The 18,171-nt window shown below is 40.9% G+C and overlaps 1 protein-coding gene across 1 annotated transcript in view; it reads left to right on the plus strand.

Moving 5' to 3' along the window:
- The first annotated feature begins 1,835 nt into the window (after positions 1-1,835).
- Positions 1,836-18,171, plus strand: part of SRP54 (signal recognition particle 54) — a 43,847-nt gene continuing 27,511 nt past the window's right edge. Inside the window, exons 1-4 of the mRNA XM_030813389.1 lie at positions 1,836-2,364; positions 15,753-15,863; positions 15,998-16,089; positions 17,360-17,444. Coding sequence (XP_030669249.1) covers positions 15,786-15,863; positions 15,998-16,089; positions 17,360-17,444 — 255 coding nt within the window. The 5' untranslated portion in view covers positions 1,836-2,364; positions 15,753-15,785. The remainder of the gene's footprint in view (positions 2,365-15,752; positions 15,864-15,997; positions 16,090-17,359; positions 17,445-18,171) is intronic.

The raw sequence follows: 18,171 nt of genomic DNA on the forward strand, positions 1-18,171 counted from the left end.
CATCAGCTAACAATGACATTTCAAGTCATGAGTTTGAATAAAAATAACCATGGAAATCAACATTCAGCAAAATACAGGCATAGTGGCCAGGCATGGTGGCTCACGCCTGTAATCCCAGCACTCTGGGAGGCCCAGGCAGGAAGATCACTTGAGGTCAGCAGTTTGAGACCAGCCTGGGAAACATGGTGAAACTCCGTCTCTACTACAAATACAAAAATGAGCCGGACGTGGCGGCGGATGCCTGTAATCCCAGCCACTCAAAATCGCTCGAATCTGGGAGGTGGAGGTTGCAGTGAGCCGGATGGCGCCACTGCACCCCCGCCTGGGCAACAAGAGTGAAACTCTGTCTCAAAATACACACACACACACACACACACACACTCACATACAGGCATAGGATAGTTTGCTATAGTTACCAAACATAAGCATATCCTATTTTCTTGAGCTTTCATCAGGCTTTCCTTTGCCAGAACACATCTATCCCATTTTTCAATAACTAGATCTAGCTACCACATTTCCTCAGTTTTAATGTGTGTGTTTAAAGAGACAGGGTCTTGCGTCGCTCAGGCTGGAGTGAAGCAGCGGGATCAAAGCTCACTGCAGCCTTTTTCTGTCTATAAATCTTCAACACTTGGCTGCGCTGCAATCTCTCTGAGCCTGCCCGATTCGCGAATCGTTCTTTGCTCAGACTGTTAAATTTAACTTGGCTAAGGTTTTTCTTTTAACACTTCCTACTAACGCTACAGCCTAAAACCTCTCCTGCAAAGTGCTTTTTCAGGTGGCAACGTACCAATCCTAACAAGTTTGTGGGAGTAATGGGGAGGAGGGCTAACCCTCTATTTTCTTTCAGAAAAAGGGTTAGGCACAAGGAGCTCTAAAGGCTTGTCCGAAGTCTGCTGCAAACTCACATACCACTCAGAACCAGGTCTTCCCACACTCAATTAATTCCAAGTGGTACTGTATCCGATTACCCCCATTTTCCAAGAGATAGTTTATTTTTTCCCCTCTTTTCCCCTCCCCACTACACTTCCCACTTAGCCCTTTTTGAAATGCAAAATAACCTCTCAACTCCCCTCACCAGACCATTCTCTACAGAGCAAATTCATCTACGAGATCCAAGACGCAACTCCCACCGCCAGGGGTCGCCTCAGAAGGGTAAGCAGAAAGCATACCCACTTGGCCACTTTTACAACTTATTTCTGCTCAGAAAGGCACCAACTCAACTACCCGGTAGATAAGGCACCAGCTCGCAGAGACCTCTTGCTCATTTCCTGTCGTACCTTACAAAATGCCCGCTGTTTTGCTCCAAGGGCGAAGCGGGCTGGCTTCGGAAATAAAATCCCTCTTCTTGTATGCCAGGGCTCGCTCTTGTTAATTGGTCTCTACGTGTGGCGAGCAACTAACTCGCTTTTCCGTTAGAGCACTCTGAGCCCTGGTCAATCTACCCCCCAGGAGAGCAGAGACCAGCACAACGATCCCAAGGAAGGCTGTTGGCTTCACCCCGCCTAAGTCCTCAAAGTCAACGCCTGCAGCATATCCTTGCCCCCACCGCCTGCCTCTGGCTCTGGTCACTTACACTTACGGGCAGTTCGCATCCACTGTAGCAGCGCCTGGCGGTCGGCAGGAGCCACAGCGCGAAGCGGCCGCAGCATCCCTGCCTGCTTCGCAGTGGGAAATTTTACCTTGCAGGAGCAAGCCGCGCAGGCACTGGCTGGCACTGTGCATGCGCAAGCAGAGACCGCCCCCACCTTCCGCGGAACAAGCCTCTAGTCTGCGAAGCCCTAAGCCCCGCCCCTCTGCGGAGGTCTCACGTGCGCCCCGGGATCCCTGCCTTCAGTCACACCTCCATCTCTCATCTTTCCGCTCTTAGCTGGGAGTGCTCCGCCTAGTCACTTTTTTTAAGGTGGCTCGTCGAGGCCTGACTTCTTCCCCGAAATCACGTCCCTAGACAGCCTCCTATTTTACCACTAACTTTACTACTGCAGTTATTCAGCGGTAGGAAACTGAAACCAAAAACCAGTGTAATCAAACATCTAAACTGCTTCAGGAGCCGCGTAGAAGAAACGCGGCGTGTGCCCCGGAAGCGGAAGTGAATCCTCCTCTCGAAAGACTGGACTACGCGGAGTGGTGACGTTTCCTCATTGGGCGGAAGGTTCGGTGGCGCTCCGTCGGTCTTCCAGCTGGTGGGAGTTGACGACGCGGTCCTGGGCGTTGGGACCCTACTTTATCTAGGTCGGAAAGTTGGGTTGTGGGGTCGTACCTGTCTGTCTGCTCCCAGCTTTCTTGGGTTTCTCTCGACGGCGTGGGGCCTCGCTAAGGAATTCCCGGCCCCTTAGGGCCACGGCTTTAGCAGTGTCTTTTGCGGTAAGTGTCTGCTTTTTCCCGCCCCAGACTACGGAGGGGCAGCTAGGGGCAGCCCCAGCGCTGCTTAGGAGGCGGGAGACTCCGGGGGAAGTCCGCCTCCCTGGCCACCGGCCATCGTTACTGAGACTGAGTTTCTGTGGCTCTTCTTTATCTCGTCTTCCATGAGAAGTTTTATTAAAGATGCGCTGTGACTCTTTTGAGTTGTCCCTCGATTTACCTGAGCCAAATAAGATGTAGGCAGTTGCAGGCCTGACTCTTCGTTTTGCTTTCCTGAGCAAGAATTTAGATGAGGCTACTTCCCCGAAAATCCTTTTATTTGTAACAGACTTTTATTTTTCCTATATGTTTGTAGTGCTTAACACAATGTCCTGCGTGTAGTAGACGTTCAGTAAACGAATATGGAATATCAGTTGAATGCCAATGATGATTTAAGATAGACTGATAGCTCTCTCTGTACCATTTGACGCTGCTAACCATCCATTTCTTGAAACTTTCCCCTGATGCCTTTCTTCATGCTGTCCTCACCTGCTTCTTTCACATGCTTAATTTAACAAAATACATACTTGTTCTTGGCTACAAGGATACAGAAATGAGTAACACTAACTCTGCCATTGAGAAGCTAACGCACATAAATACACATTATATCAAGATGGGTAATGAGAAACACTAGTTACATATAAAGAGCTGTAGAAAGCTGTGGGAGAGCTAAAGAGCTCCTTAGGTGCTTTGTGACCCTGAGCCAGTTTCTATTCCAAGCTAGCCTCAATTTCCTCATCTGCTTAATAGGCTTGTTATGAGGAAGAAAGGAGATTAGGTAAGAGGTTTGGTTTGGTTTAGTTCCTAGAACATAGCAATCGTGGTGCCAAAGGGGAGGGAAATATTTCCCTCAAATCGCTTTTCCTCAGTTTTTTGATATGGCCAACTGATATTTTCCACCTTAATGTAGAGTACTATGCAAAAGCGTCTTCAAGTCTTCCTTCCAGATTACTCCTCTAACCCCATCTATTTGGAAATTCTGGACCTGCCACAGGATTACAGTAAGATAACCATAAATGTAGCTTTTTAAAAATTGATTTTCTCCTATGTGCCATGGAGAAAGGGAAAGGGAATTAGTAAAAGCTTCTATCCCTTTGGTTATTTTCAGTTTTGGTTAACGCTGTCCTTTTAGTTGTTCCTCAGTCATTGCTATAACCCAAATGGTCTTCCACAGGCTCTCCTCGAGGCTTCTTGCTTGCTTCCATGGCATTGTCCCTATGTGCCAACCATGTCCAAACCTTATTCTTTTCATTTCCAAACCTTGTTCTTTTCCACACCCTATTTGCTCTGTCGCCCAGACTGGAGTACTGAGGCACCATCTCGGCTCACTGCAACCTCCACCTCCCAGGTTCAAGCGATTCTCCTGCCTCAGCCTTCGGAGTAACTGAGATTACAGGCGCCCGCCACCACGCCCAGCTAATTTTTGTGTTTTTAGTAGAGATGGGGTTCCACCATGTTGGCCAGGTTGGTTTTGAACTCCTGACCTGAAGTGATCCGCCTGCTTCAGCCTCCCAAAGTGCTGCGATTACAGGTGTAAGCCACCATGCCCTACCTAAACCTTATTCTCTAGCCTCCATCTCATGAGTTGATAGTTCTGTACTTTCCCCTAAAACCTGCAAACTCATTAGGTCCAAAACCAAATGCACTGTCTTCACCTTCCGTTTTTTTTTTTTTTTTTTTCACTATGACATATGTCATGCATACGAAAGTGTATAAAAGCAGTGATTCTCAGTGCGTTTCTGAGTTTTGACCTCTGGTTGAATTTTGTGATACAAGTAGGTTAAATTTTTAAAAGGATTATAAGGGCTGTGAGCAATGGCTCACGCCTGTAATCCCAGTATTTTGGGAGGCTGAGGCTGGCAGATTGCTTTAGCCCAAGAGTTCGAGACCAGCTTGGGTAACATGGCGAAACCACCTGTCTCAACAAAAGAGACAAAAATTAGCCGGGCTTAGTGGCGCCGCCTGTAGTCCCAGCTAGTTGGAGGGATAATAAAATGAACATCTATGTACACATCCTTCATGAAAAGTGAAACATTAAAAATAATACATTAAGTCCCTTTGACCTTTTCTCTATTAACTCCTCTTTCTGACTTTCAAACCACCTTCCCTTTTTGCCTTCCATTCATTGGTTAATGGCATCACTAGCCATCTGGTTATAAAAACTAGAGATATTGGAATCATTTTTGCCTTTTTTTTCCTTCACTTGCCATAACCATTTGGTCATTAGATTCTGCTTCATGAGTTAGCCCTTAACCCTAGTGTCTTTTTCTCTAGTTCAAGGCCACATCTTGTCTCAACTAGCCTTATGGAGTATGGGTAGTGCATGTAGTGTCCTGGCTCTTCAGTTTTTTTCCCTCCAATGTATTTGTTACACTGTATCTAAAGATGTTTTTAAGGTATAGAACAGATTTCTCATTCCGTTGTTTTCTTTGGGACGTTATTAAATATACTTAATGTAGTGATTAGGAACCCTGGCTGCACATCAGTATAGCTAGTGAAAGTTTTCAAAACATAAACGTCTTGTTTTGCACTCCAGATTAAGAATTTAGATGAAGCTAAGGTAAAACTTTTTTACCTTACTATCTCTGGAGAGTCTGAGCATTTAATTTTTACTGATAGGCATTATCTAAATGTCATTGAAATAACCCATTGCTTGAGCATATGCCTCTTATCCCTCCTTTTCCTTTTTTATTTTTCACTTTTCCTTTTTCTTTTCAACTTTTAAGGCCAACCATTTCCAAGGAATTCTTTTGATTTTTGTTTTAATTTTCTAATTGGTAGCATTTTATGTAAAGATTCTTTTTATAGTTGACCTCATAGCCAAAAAGTATCGTAAAGAAATGATTCCCAGTGTTTTTGAGTTACTACCTCTTGTTGCTAATTGACTTTTTTTGGTATACCTTGTTTGCTGCAAAAGTATGAATTGGTGCTGTGATATTATTTTACATAAAATGAGTTTTAAAATTTGAAAAACAATTACTTTAATGAAGAGAAAGTTGCTTGATACTTCTTGATATAACTGAATATAACCTTTGGTGCTAAGTTAAGGCAGAGGTGGTATGATGCATAATTTATCTTTTGAAGGGAGTCTTGTGTTAAACTGTTATATTTGATTAGGAGTTAGAACTTCTCTCATGCTGGGACAATTTCTGGAGTACATAGTAGGTGTTTAATGAATGAGTAAATGAATACAAGTGGCAGCTCCATCCCAACCTCTAGTCTGTTGACTAGTTGCACTCTAATTCTCATAAGGAGCACTTTGGAAAATAATTTTCCCTTGACTTAAAAAATAATGTTCTCAGTCATTACTAAAAAATTGGAAATTAGAAAAAGATATAAGAAAATAAAAATCGCTGGGCACGGTGGCTCACGCCTGTAATCCCAGCACTTTGGGAGGCTGAGGCAGGTGGATCATGAGGTCAGGAGTTCAAGACCAGCCTGGCCAAGATGGTGAAACCCCATCTCTACTAAAAATACAAAAAATTAGCCGGGTGTGGTGGCAGGTGCCTGGAATCCCAGCTACTCGGGAGGCCAAGGCAGGAGAATCGCTTAAACTCGGAGGGCAGAGGTTGCAGTGAGCCAAGATTGTGCTACTGCACTCCAGTGGGCACAGAGTGAGACTCTGTCTCAAAAAAAAAAAAACAAAACTGCTAGTTATTCATCATCCAGAGGTAACAAATGTTATTTTAACAGTTTATTAAAATATAATTCTTGGCTGGGTGCAGTGGCTCAAGCCTGTCCCAACACTTTGGGAGGCCAAGGCAGGCAGATCACAAGGTCAGGAGATCGAGACCATCCTGGCTAACAAGGTGAAACCCCATCTCTACTAAAAATACAAAAAATTAGCCGAGCATGGTGGCACTCCATGTAGTCCCAGCTACACGGGAGGCTGAGGCAGGAGAATCGCTTGAACCCGGAAGGCAGAGGTTGCAGTGAGCCGAGATCTTGCCACTGCACTCTAGCCTGGGTGACAGAGACTCCATCTCAAAAATATATATATATATATTATATATATATATATGTGTGTGTGTATATATATATACATGCACACACACATAATTCTTACACAGTTCACCTAAATTGTACAATTGAAAGGATTGTAGTGTATTTACAAAGTTGTGCAACTATCACCATAATCAATTTTCGTACATTTTTATTATCCCATGAAGAAACCCTATACGTATTAGCAATCATTCCCTATTGTACTCCATCTCCTGAGCCCTAAGCAACTATTAATCCACTTTCTGTCTCTATAGATTTATGTATTCTGAACAGTTCATATGGAACCATAATACGTGGTCTTTTGTAACTGGGTTTTTTCACTTATGTTTCGAAGATTAATCCATGTTGTAGCATATGTTCAGTACTTCATTTCTTTTTATTGCCTACTGATATACCTTTCTATTTTATTCTACATTTTACTTATCCATTCATAAGTTGAAGAATATTTGGGTTGTTTCTACTTTTTGGCTATTATGAATAATGCTGCTCTGACCATTCATGTACAAGTATTTGGATGATATCTCATTAAGATTTTGATTTACAATTCCCTGATGGCTAATATTTTTTAATACTTGTTTTTAGAGTGTGTTTAACAAAATATGGATTCTACTACATATGCAGTTTTGTGGTCTGCCTTTTGCATTTAAGCCTGTTATTAGCATTAGCAAGCATATTTTACAAAAGAATTTTCCTAATTTTTGCTCCCCTCTTTACTCCCCACCAAAACCATAAATTCTTGGGAAACCTTGCTTAAATTAATATACCTAGAAAATACAATCCATATTAATATATACCAAATTATTATTGGTTGTTACCATGGTATGGGAGTGGGTCGAATTAGGGGAATTATATTTTCTACCTTAAATATTTCTGTAATGTTTTAACTTTTACAATGAACATACATCATTTTGTAATCACAGAACATAAAGGTGAATTATTTCCTTGGGGAATAAGTAGATTCAGCATGAAAAACAATTCCTAAATTTGAAAGTCATAATTAACATTGTAAAGTTAGTCATTAAAATATATCTTACTAAGCTGGGTGCGGTGGCTTATGCCTGTAATCATAGCACTTCGGGAGTCTGAGGTGGGCGGATCACGAGGTCAAGAGGTAGGGACCATCCTGGCCAACATGGTGAAACCCCATCTCTACTAAAAATACAAAAATTAGCTGGGCGTGGTGGCATGTGCCTGTAGTCCCAGCTACTCAGAAGGCTGAGGCAGGAGAATCTCTTGAATTGGGGGGGATTGATTCCAGGACCAAAATCAGAGGATGCTCAAGTCCCTGATATAAAATGGTGTAGTATCTGCACATAACCTATGCACATCCTTCCATATACTTTAAAGCATTTCTAGATCAATACCTAATACAAAATGTAAATAGTTGTTATACCATATTTATATACTTAAGAAAATACTTGTTATACTGTATTGTTTAGGGAATAATGACAAGAAAAGTCTGTACATGTTCACTAGAGACAATTTTTTTCCTGAATGTTTTGATTTGTGGTTGGTTGAATCCATGGTTGTGAAGCCCCAGATACAGAAGGCTGACTGTACTATGTAGAAGTGATTTTTCTAAGTATATTTAGTTCTTGAGGCTAATATTGATTCAAAAAGTCATTGAAAAGGACTTAGAAGAAAGAACTTTTCGCCAGGCGCAGTGGCTCATGCCTGTCTATAATCCGAGCACTTTGGGAGGCCGAGGTGGGTGGATCACCTGAGGTCAGGAGTTCAAGACCAGCCTGACCAACATGGTGAAACCCTGTCTCTACTAAAAATACAAAAAATTAGCTGGGCGTGGTGGCGGGCACCTGTAATCCTAGCTGCTTGGGAGGTTGCAGTGAGCTGAGATTGCCCCATTGCACTCCAGCCTGGGCAACAAGAGCAAAACTCCGTCTCCAAAAAAAAAAAGAACTTTTTTGTAGGGATTATGTTGTAATAGGATTTGACATATCTAATCATTAGACTCTTTATATAATCTCAGATCAGGCAAATCTGGCAGGAATATTTATAATTGTTTATGTAGAGAAAGGTGGGTTTTTGGACACTGCAGCTTCTGTTGAGTAATAATCTGGCAGTTGTAATTGCCACTAAATTTTAAAGATTCCGGGAGTGGTTCCTGGATGATAGGACAGACACTTCAGTAAGATTGTTCAGAAAATTTCCAGCTTACTTACACTCCATATAATAGAGAGATAGTTGGTATCATTAAAAAAAGAAAGGAAGTTAATAGTTAATATGCTAGGTTTTTGAAGACAGCTTTATACGTATTGTCTCATTTAATCCTCACAACAGCCCTTCAGGGTAACTACCCTAATAATAGTATTATCTCCATTTTGCAAGTGAGGAAAGTGAGGCTCAGAGATTAAATAACTTGCCCGAAGTAACACAGCCAGTATGTAACAGAGCTCGGATTTGAATCTAAGTCTGTCAGACTCCAAAATCTATGCTCTTTCCAGTACTTCACACTGCAGCAAGTAAGTGTGATACTCGGCCCTGTGCTTGCCTTACTTAGGGCACCCCAAACTTCAGCCTGTTTCCATTGCTCACTATCCAAATCCTAGTCAGACCCCAGTTAGAAGACCCTGTGACTCGAGCCAGGATCAGTCCTTGTATGTACTGTTCTGATTGCAGTGATACTTATCATTTCTTTCTGAACGTTGCAATTACTCCTCCACAAAGAGGAATATACATCTTTAAATATGATTAAAAAGTGATTTCTTCTATTATAGCATAGCAGCAAAATTTGTCCTTGCAGTTTCCAGCAGGTGTATTCAACCCTATAATTTAAAGCATCATTCATACTCTAGCCAAAGGACTATGGGAAGTCATTTTGCTTTTTTTTTGGCAGGGAATGGCTGTTCTATTCCCTATCCTACTTATATCATAAAATCGTTGTAAGAGTGGAATGAGATAATAGATGTTCAACTGTAGGAAAGTACTGTGTGGTGATCTCTTACCTTTCTAAAAGCCCCATCTAAGTAGAGATTCTTCTTTTGTGAAATTCTAGCATATACAGATTTATTTCTATAAATCATTTTAGTTAGGCAAGAGAATCTTGAGAGTGTACTTGAATTGTAGATTACTCCAACCTGAGATTTAGGCTTAGGTATTAACTTACAAAAGGTATTTTTCACTTTAGTGTACATATTAGAACAAGGTGAGGTTAATTTTTAAGTATCTTGTTGTAAATGCATGGCAGGGAAATTCTGAAGAATTATAAGTAATGACAAATAAATATATTTAATGTACAGTATAAATTACCCGAGTTATCGATTTTGATTCATCATATTATCTTCATTGATTTATTTTAGTGGCTTTTAAAGATATTTACAATGCCTTTCATGACTTTAGTTCTCTGGTCTCGCTTTTTCCCTAAGGCCTTAAATACATCATTTCATTCATTCATAATGTTCATTTTTATTAAGGATTTACTGTATAGGGCTGAGGATAGATAAAGCAGTGAGCTCACAGCAGAAAGCAAAAGAGGCAAAAATCCCTGCCCTCAAGCAGGTTAAATTTCTTTTCTTTTTTTTTTTTTGTTGAGATGGAATTTTGCTCTTTCACCCAGGCTGGAGTGCAGTGGCACGATCTTGGCTCACTGTAACCTCCACCTCCTGGGTTCAAGCGATTCTCATGCCTCAGCCTTCTGAGTACCTGGGATTACAGGCATCTGCCACCACGCCTGGCTCATTTTTGTATTTTTAGTAGAGATGGGGTTTCACCATGTTGGCCAGGCTGGTCTTGAACTCCTGACCTCAGGCAATCCACCCACCTCGGCCTCCCAAAGTGCTGGGATTACAGGTGTGAGCCACCACACCTGGCCACAGCTTACATTTCAATAGTGAGATTATAGATGACAGATACTATAAATAAGCCATATGTCAGTTGATAATAGAACAATCGGAAAAAATAAAGGGAAGGGGGTTGCAGTTTTAAATAAGTGATTAGGGAATACCTCATTGAGAAATGGCATCTGGACAAATCTGAAGGAAATGAGGGAGGGAGTTATGTTGTCAAGCAGAGGAAGAGCATGCTGGCTAGTACCGAGACACTGAGGTGGAAATGTGTAGCAGCAATAGCAAGGAGGTCAGTATGATTAAAATCAGTCATGCGTGTGTGTGTGTGTGTGTGTGTGTGTGTGTGTGTGTGTGTGTGTAGGGGGCCTTACAGTCCATTCTGAGGACTTTACATCTGTGTGCAATGGAAGTCATTGAGATTTTAAGCAAAATTCTAGTGGAGTTTTCAGGAACACATCATCCTTGGACATTGTAGAGGAAACACTGTAAATTAACGGTTTTTTTTTTTTTTTTTTTTTTTTTGAGATGGAGTCTTGCTCTGTCGCCCAGGCTGGAGTGCAGTGGCGCAATCTCGGCTCACTGCAAGCTCCGCCTCCTGAGTTCACGCCATTCTCCTGCCTCAGCCTCTCCGAGTAGCTGGGACTACAGGCGCCCGCCACCACGCCCGGCTAATTTTTTGTATTTTTTAGTAGAGATGGGGTTTCACCGTGGTCTCGATCTCCTGACCTCGTGATCCGCCCGCCTTGGCCTCCCAAAGTGCTGGGATTACAAGCGTGAGCCACCGCGCCCGGCCAAGTTAAAGGTATTATTAGATGTTCTTATTCCTCTTCTGAAATGCAGGATTTTATTTTATTGTTTTTGTGTTTTGTGTTTTTAAGACGGAGTTTTGCCCTTGTCATCCAGGCTGGAGTGCAGTGGCACCATCTCGGCTCACTGCAACCTCCACCTCCTGGTTCAAGCGATTCTCCTGCCTCAGCCTCCCGAGCAGCTGGGATTACAGGCACCTGCCACCAAGCCTGGCTAATTTTTGTGTTTTTAGTAGAGATGGGGTTTCGCCATGTTGGCTAGGCTGGTCTCGTACTCCTGACTTCAGGTGATCTACCCGCCTTGGCCTCCCAAAGTGCTGGGATTACAGGCGTGAGCCACTGGGCCCGGACAGATTTTGTTATTTTATATATTAAAACTATATGTATTCATGTATTACATAATAAAAAATATATTTTTTAAATTTAAGGCAAAAATGTTTTAAAATACACACTGCCAGTAACTACTTACAGAAGGAAAAATATATTGGAAAACCTCACAGAAGTTTTTAAAATTTCTAAATTTAAAACATCCAGTTAACATGGAAAGTTAGATTTATATTTAAGAATTAACTAGGCAGCCATAAAAAGAATGAAATCATGTCCTTTGCAACAACATGGATGGAGCAGGAGGCCATTATCGTAAGAGAACTAATTTAGAAACAGAAAATCAAGTATCTCATGTTCTCACTTATAAGCGAGAGCTAAACATAGGTACACATGAACATAAAGATGAAAGTAGTAGACACAGACCATTCCAAAATGGGGGAGTTTGGGAGGAGACTGAGGTTTGATAAAGTACCTCTTGGGTTCAAGGGTCAATATTTGGGTCATATGTGTATAAGTCCAGTCCCCACCATTACACAGTATACCAATGTAACAAACATACACAGGTACCCTCTGAATCTAAAATAAATTAATTTTAAAAAATTAAAATAAAGACACTTCCTAGAGTTTGCCTCCCAAAAAGTTAACTAGTCTGTCTTATTTATTTATTTATTTATTTAGAGATGGAGTCTCACTCTGTCTTCCAGGCTGGAGTACAGTGATGTGATCTCGGCTCATTGCAGCCTCCACCTCCCGGGTTCAAGTGATTCTCCTGCCTCAGCCTCCTGAGTAGCTGGGACTACCAGAGTACAGCACCGTACCCGGCCAAGTTTTGTATATTTTGTAGAGATGGGGTTTCACCATGTTGGCTAGACTGGTCTCGAACTCCCAACCTCAAGCAATCTGCCCACCTTGGCCTCCCAGAGTGCTGGGATTATAGGCGTAAGCCACCATGCCTGGCTTAGTATAGCTTTTTAAAATGAAGGATGATCTGTTTATGACATGACTTCTAAAAAAGTTAATTGTGGTGTCATAAATAGGATTATATCACTCCCAGTACCACCATGGTGAAGGATATAAACTGAAACATCTGAATCTTATTTCTTAAATGAAGAATATTAATTTAAGGATCAATAATTATTTTGTATAATGGGTATGGCATAAGAAATAAAAAGTCCTGGATCTTTTCCATGAAGTAGTTGGCTCTCAGGTTAAGTAACAATGTAATTGTAAAAAAATCTTACGGTAAGCAATTTTTTTTTTTTCAATTTCATCAAGTATTGGTAGTAAGTTTTTTTTAAGTTCTAAATTACCAAATTGTACTTGAGTGAAAGTGTAGTGTTTAATTTATATCTCAGCCTGGGATATCTGTTTGCCAGTGATAGTTCCTTGAATGCATTTTCCTTTCCTGCCTTTTTTTGATTCCTCTCACCTCTTTACTTTCTCTATGGTGAATGAGTCAGCTATTTCATCTTCCTGTTTGTCTTAAAATTAATTAATTAATTTACTTATTGAGATGGAGTTTCGCTCTTGTTGCCCAGGCTGGAGTGCAATGGCACGATCTCCAGCTCACCACGATCTCCAGCTCACCGCAATCTCCGCCTCCTGGGGTTAAGGGATTCACCTGTCTCAGCCTCCCAAGTAGCTGGCATTACAGGCATGTGCCACCATACCCGGCTAATTTTGTATTTTTAGTAGAGATGGGGTTTCTCCATTTTGGTCAGGATGGTCTCGAACTCCCAACCTCAGGTGATCTGCCTGCCTCGGCCTCCCAAAGTGCTGGGATTACAGGCGTGAGCCACCGCACCCAGCCCAAAATTTATTTTTTTAATACGGACTTTCGCTCTTGTTGCCAGGCTGAGTGCAATGGCATGATCTCGGCTCACTGTAACCTCTGCCTCCCATCTTCAAGAGATTGTCCTTCCTCAGCCTCCTGAGTAGCTGGAATTACAGGTGCCTGCCACCGTGCCCAGCTAATTTTTTTTTTTTTTGTATTTTTAGTAGAGATAGGGTTTTGCCATGTTGGCCAGGCTGGACTCAAACTCCTGACCTCAGATGATCCACCCACCTTGGCCTCCCAAAGTGCTGGGATTACGGGCGTGAGCCACCACGCCTGGTGCTGTTTCTCTTATTTTTAATCTCCTGTGTATTCTGTAGAAGGGATCTAGTCTGGATAATCTTGGTTGACTAAATTAGACTACATTAGCTTGGAAGGGTTACCAAAACAGTTGTTTTGAAGAGTTACCTTTTCTGCTAATATTGTTCATATTGGAAAATTGATACTCCCCAGACCTTGTTTTTAGAGCCCTTTGAAATCTCTGTTTCCTTCTAACTGTATACACCTCTGTCCTGACCAGAATGTTTTGTTTCCTGTCCCCTAAATAATGCTCAGTGATCCATAAGTACAGTGCATATATAAGGCATAAGTATGTCCCAGACTTACCTCTCTCTCCATTTCTGCTTATGCTATTTCATCTTCCTCAAATTCCCTTTTGTCTTCTCCACTTACACAAATTCTACTCTTACTTCAGGACCAAATTCATACTCAGTCTTTCCAATGAAGCCTGTACCCTCTGCCTTAGTCTAAAATTCTTCCTTTTCTGTTTTCTTTTTTTCTGGAGACAGAGTCTCACTCTGTCACCCAGGCTGGATGGAGTGCAGTGGTGTGATCATGACCTCCTTGGCTCAAGCAGTCCTCCCCTCAGCCTCCCAAGTAGCTGGGACTACAGGCATATGCCGCTATGCCTGGCTACTTTTTTTTTTTTTTTGAAGAGTTGAGGTCCTGCTATGTTGCCCAGGCTGGATTACAGACATGAGCCACTGTACCTGGCCTTTTTCTTCCTATTTCTTTTTTTTTCTTGTTCCAGAGAAGCAAAATCAATAAAGGGTTGTGTGTGTGTGTGTGTGTGTGTGTGTGTGTGTGTAGAGAGAGAGAGAGGGAGAAATGGATATAAAGATATATATTTATTATAAGGAATTGGCTCAGGCCGTTATGGAGACTTAAGTCTCAAGATCTGTAGGATGAGTTGGCAAGCTGGAGACCCAGGAGAGCCCATGGTGTATATCCAGTCTGAATCTGAAGGCCTGAGAACTCAGAGAGCCATTGATGTAGTTTTAATCCAAAGGCTTGAGACCCACAAAGAACCAGTGTTTCAGTTTGAAGGCAAGAAAAGCTGATGTCCCTGTTAGTAAGCAGTCAGACAGGAGTAATTCTCTCTTAGTGTTTATTTTAGTGTTCATTTGTGTGCCTTGTCCTACCAGCTAGTGGGTAAGCATCTTGAGGGCAGGGACTACAAATCATATTTGCTTATTTATCATCCGTAAGCCCTTGCATCCTTACAAGTAGTAAGTACATCTAATATGTAATACTTTTATAAAAGAGTAAGATTTTAGAGCCGGAAAGGGAAGAACTCTTACTTAACTGAAAGAGAAAGTCTGTTGCATGTGACTTTTTTGGAAGAACGAGGATTAGAATTTTATTTTCGATTCCTCATCCAGGGCTTTTTCTAATAATTCTTATTAATAATAAATGATAACTTAAATCATTATCTTATTTTAGAGTTTTCCTGGAATCAGAAACAGGTTTAAAATGGGAAGAGAACCAGCCTTGGCAACATAACATAGTGAGACCCTGTCTCTACAAATAATAAAAATTAGCTGGACATGGTGGCATGCACCTGTGGTCCCAGCTACTTGGGAGGCTAAGGCAGGAGGATTTCCTGTGCCCAGGAAGTTGAGGCTGCAGTCAGCTGTGAACACACCACTGTACTCCAGCTTGGGTGACAGAGTGAGACCCTGTCTCAAAAAAAAAGAAAAAGAAGAGTAAAATAATATACCTCTTTCCTTTGTGGTTAGAAGAATAAAATGAAATAACGTATGTGGAATCACTTAGTACAGCACTTCAATATAGCTAATAGCTGAACAGGTGCTTTTTTTGTACTAGAAAAGTTATTAAAACCTTTTTTCTTTTTTTTTTTTTGCTTAGGAGCAAGAATCAAAATAGTTTGCAGAGTCCTTTGATGTGGGAAATTAGGCAATATTCCTGGAGATTTCACCTTTTTTTCCTCTTTTAATTTAAAAATGTGCATGATACATAATTCAGTTATTCATAAGTATTGTGCCAAAAAAAGAACATATTTAATGTGAAATTATGTCATTATTTCCTCAAAGTATGTTATTTGACATGTTAAATTTGCTGATTCAGATACGATTCCAATTAAGTATTCGAATATAAGGCATCATAACCAAGTAGCAGTTTTATCTTTGTGACATGACTATTTAAGCACAGGTTGAAGCTATAGAAGGTGAACTTACAGAATCTAAACACTAGAGTAATTTGAACTTAAATACTCTTTAGAACTCTTCAGTCATGGGAAATGAAATTGATTATTCTCACTTAATTTTTTTTCCACCCTAGAGTTCTTCGTAAGTACATCTTAAAGCTGTCAAGATGGTTCTAGCAGACCTTGGAAGAAAAATAACATCAGCATTACGCTCGTTGAGCAATGCCACCATTATCAATGAAGAGGTATGTAACTGAAAAACCCAGTAGTGTGGTATTATTTTATTAAGCTGTGGTTGTATAAGTGATCAACCATTGTTTTTATGGCACTGAAATGATACATTGGGTGCTTTAAATTTCATTTATTTCTTTATTTTCAGGTATTGAATGCTATGCTAAAAGAAGTCTGTACCGCTTTGTTGGAAGCAGATGTTAATATTAAACTAGTGAAGCAACTAAGAGAAAATGTTAAGTAAGTTAAATTAATCAGGTAAAACACAGGCAGAGTTAAGTTTAGTTTACTGGAAAGAGGTGCTAACTAGAAGTGTTTGCTGTATCAGGAATCATTTCTGCTCTGCAGCACTGGAAAAGTGCTGTGTTGGAGCTCATATGTTGGGTGAGGGCATGTCTAGTATGTTTCCATAATGATGGTTCAAAGAATGAACTACATGTGATTTTCATTTAATTACATATTTTTTTTCTATTTTACTATTCTTTTATTTGGATGGATTCGATTAAATACTGTATAGTATTTTAATATATAAAGCCTTTTAACAATTCAGGTTCTTCATAGAAAAGTACTGCCATTTTATTCTTTTTAGGCTTAAGATGATCTTAACCTTCATTATTGGAGGACTGTATTCTCTTTTGTTCTCCTTTTGGTTTCTCTGTTTCATATTTGAATGAAGAATTAATGTGTGTGGTCTCAGTTATCGTATTCATTGGGAGAGGCACTGAGTTGGTACGACACACAGAGCAATACAGGTAGCTCAGTTAACTGCTTGAATCTTATCTTTTACCATGCTTTAGACATCTCTCCTTGTATTGTTAGACTGAGATTAGTTGTGTGACTACCAGCATGTAAGCATTTAGACATAGAGGAAGTAGCTGGGCGTGGTGGCTCATGCCAATCCCAGCACTTTAGGAGGCCGAGGTGGGTGGATCATGAGGTCAGGAGATCGAGACCAGCCTGGCCAACATGGTGAAACCCTGTCTCTACTAAAAATACAAAAAATTAGCCGGGCATAGTGGCACACGCCTGTAATCCTAGCTACTCGGGAGGCTGAGGCAGGAGAATTGCTTGAGTCTGGGAGACAGAGCTTGCAGTGAGCCAAGATCATGCCACTGCACTCCATCCTGGCTGACAGTGAGACTCTGTCTCAAAAAAAAAAAAAAAGAAAGAAAAGAAATAGAGAAAGTAGTCCTGATTTCTGTTGTAAAGATATATAAAATATATAAGCTGCAAGAAAAGTAAATAAAACTAGTTCTTTGTGGTGATATTATGACAAATTTATATTTATACTTTCAAGTGTAATCCTTGAAAACCAAAGTCTTGCATCTAATACTTCATGGCTTTATGATATAGACTTACGAATCTGTAGTAATTACATGCATGTTAATTGGAAGACTATTAATATGAATGACTGAATGTTGTACATTTTTTGGAGCAGAAGCTTCTTTTTCTTAGAGTTTCTTAACTGATTTTCTCGTCCTCACCCCAATCACCAACCACCATCATAAAGGTCTGCTATTGATCTTGAAGAGATGGCATCTGGTCTTAACAAAAGAAAAATGATTCAGCATGCTGTATTTAAAGAACTTGTGAAGGTAAAAGTATATGAAGATTGTGCCGTGATTCTATACTCAGTGGATAAAAACACATTAGCACTACAAATATTTCAGAATTTTTTAATATGTTTTTTATGGAATATTCATCTGTATTAAAATATTAATGAAAAGATTATTGAGTTTTCTTAGGGACCTTTTTTTTTTTTTTTTTTTTTTTTTGAGAAGGAGTTTCGCTCTTGTTGCCCAGGCTGGAGTGCAACCTCCGCCTCCCGGGTTCAAGCAATTCTCCTGCCTCAGCCTCCCGAGTAGCTGGGATTACAGGCATGCACCACCATGCCTGGCTAATTTTGTATTTTTAGTAGAGACGGGGTTTCTCTGTGTTGGTCAGGCCGGTCTTGAACTCCCGACCTCAGGTGATCTGCCCGCCTCAGCCTCCCAAAGTGCTGGGATTACAGGTGTGAGCCACTGCACCTGGCCAGGACCTATTTTTGTTGTAGACTTTACTGAATATACATAATTCTGAGTGCAGATATGAAGGCTAGTACTATTCCTGCAAAAAATGCCAAAGCCAAGATGTGATGAGTGAAATTTCACTACAGATTGGTTGATGGAAGGGCCTAAGTTTTTCCTCTTTCACTATCATGTTTTGCCTAGTAATGGTCCTGCTTTTGTATGGCAGAGTCACATATAGCAAGTATTCTTTTCTACACTGTTCGTTGTGTAAGGAATTCCCTTTGCAAAGACCAGGTATCCCAATTCTTGCCTA

The sequence above is a fragment of the Nomascus leucogenys genome, chromosome 1a (assembly GCF_006542625.1).
Source record: "Nomascus leucogenys isolate Asia chromosome 1a, Asia_NLE_v1, whole genome shotgun sequence".
Taxonomy (NCBI): Eukaryota; Metazoa; Chordata; class Mammalia; order Primates; family Hylobatidae; genus Nomascus; species Nomascus leucogenys.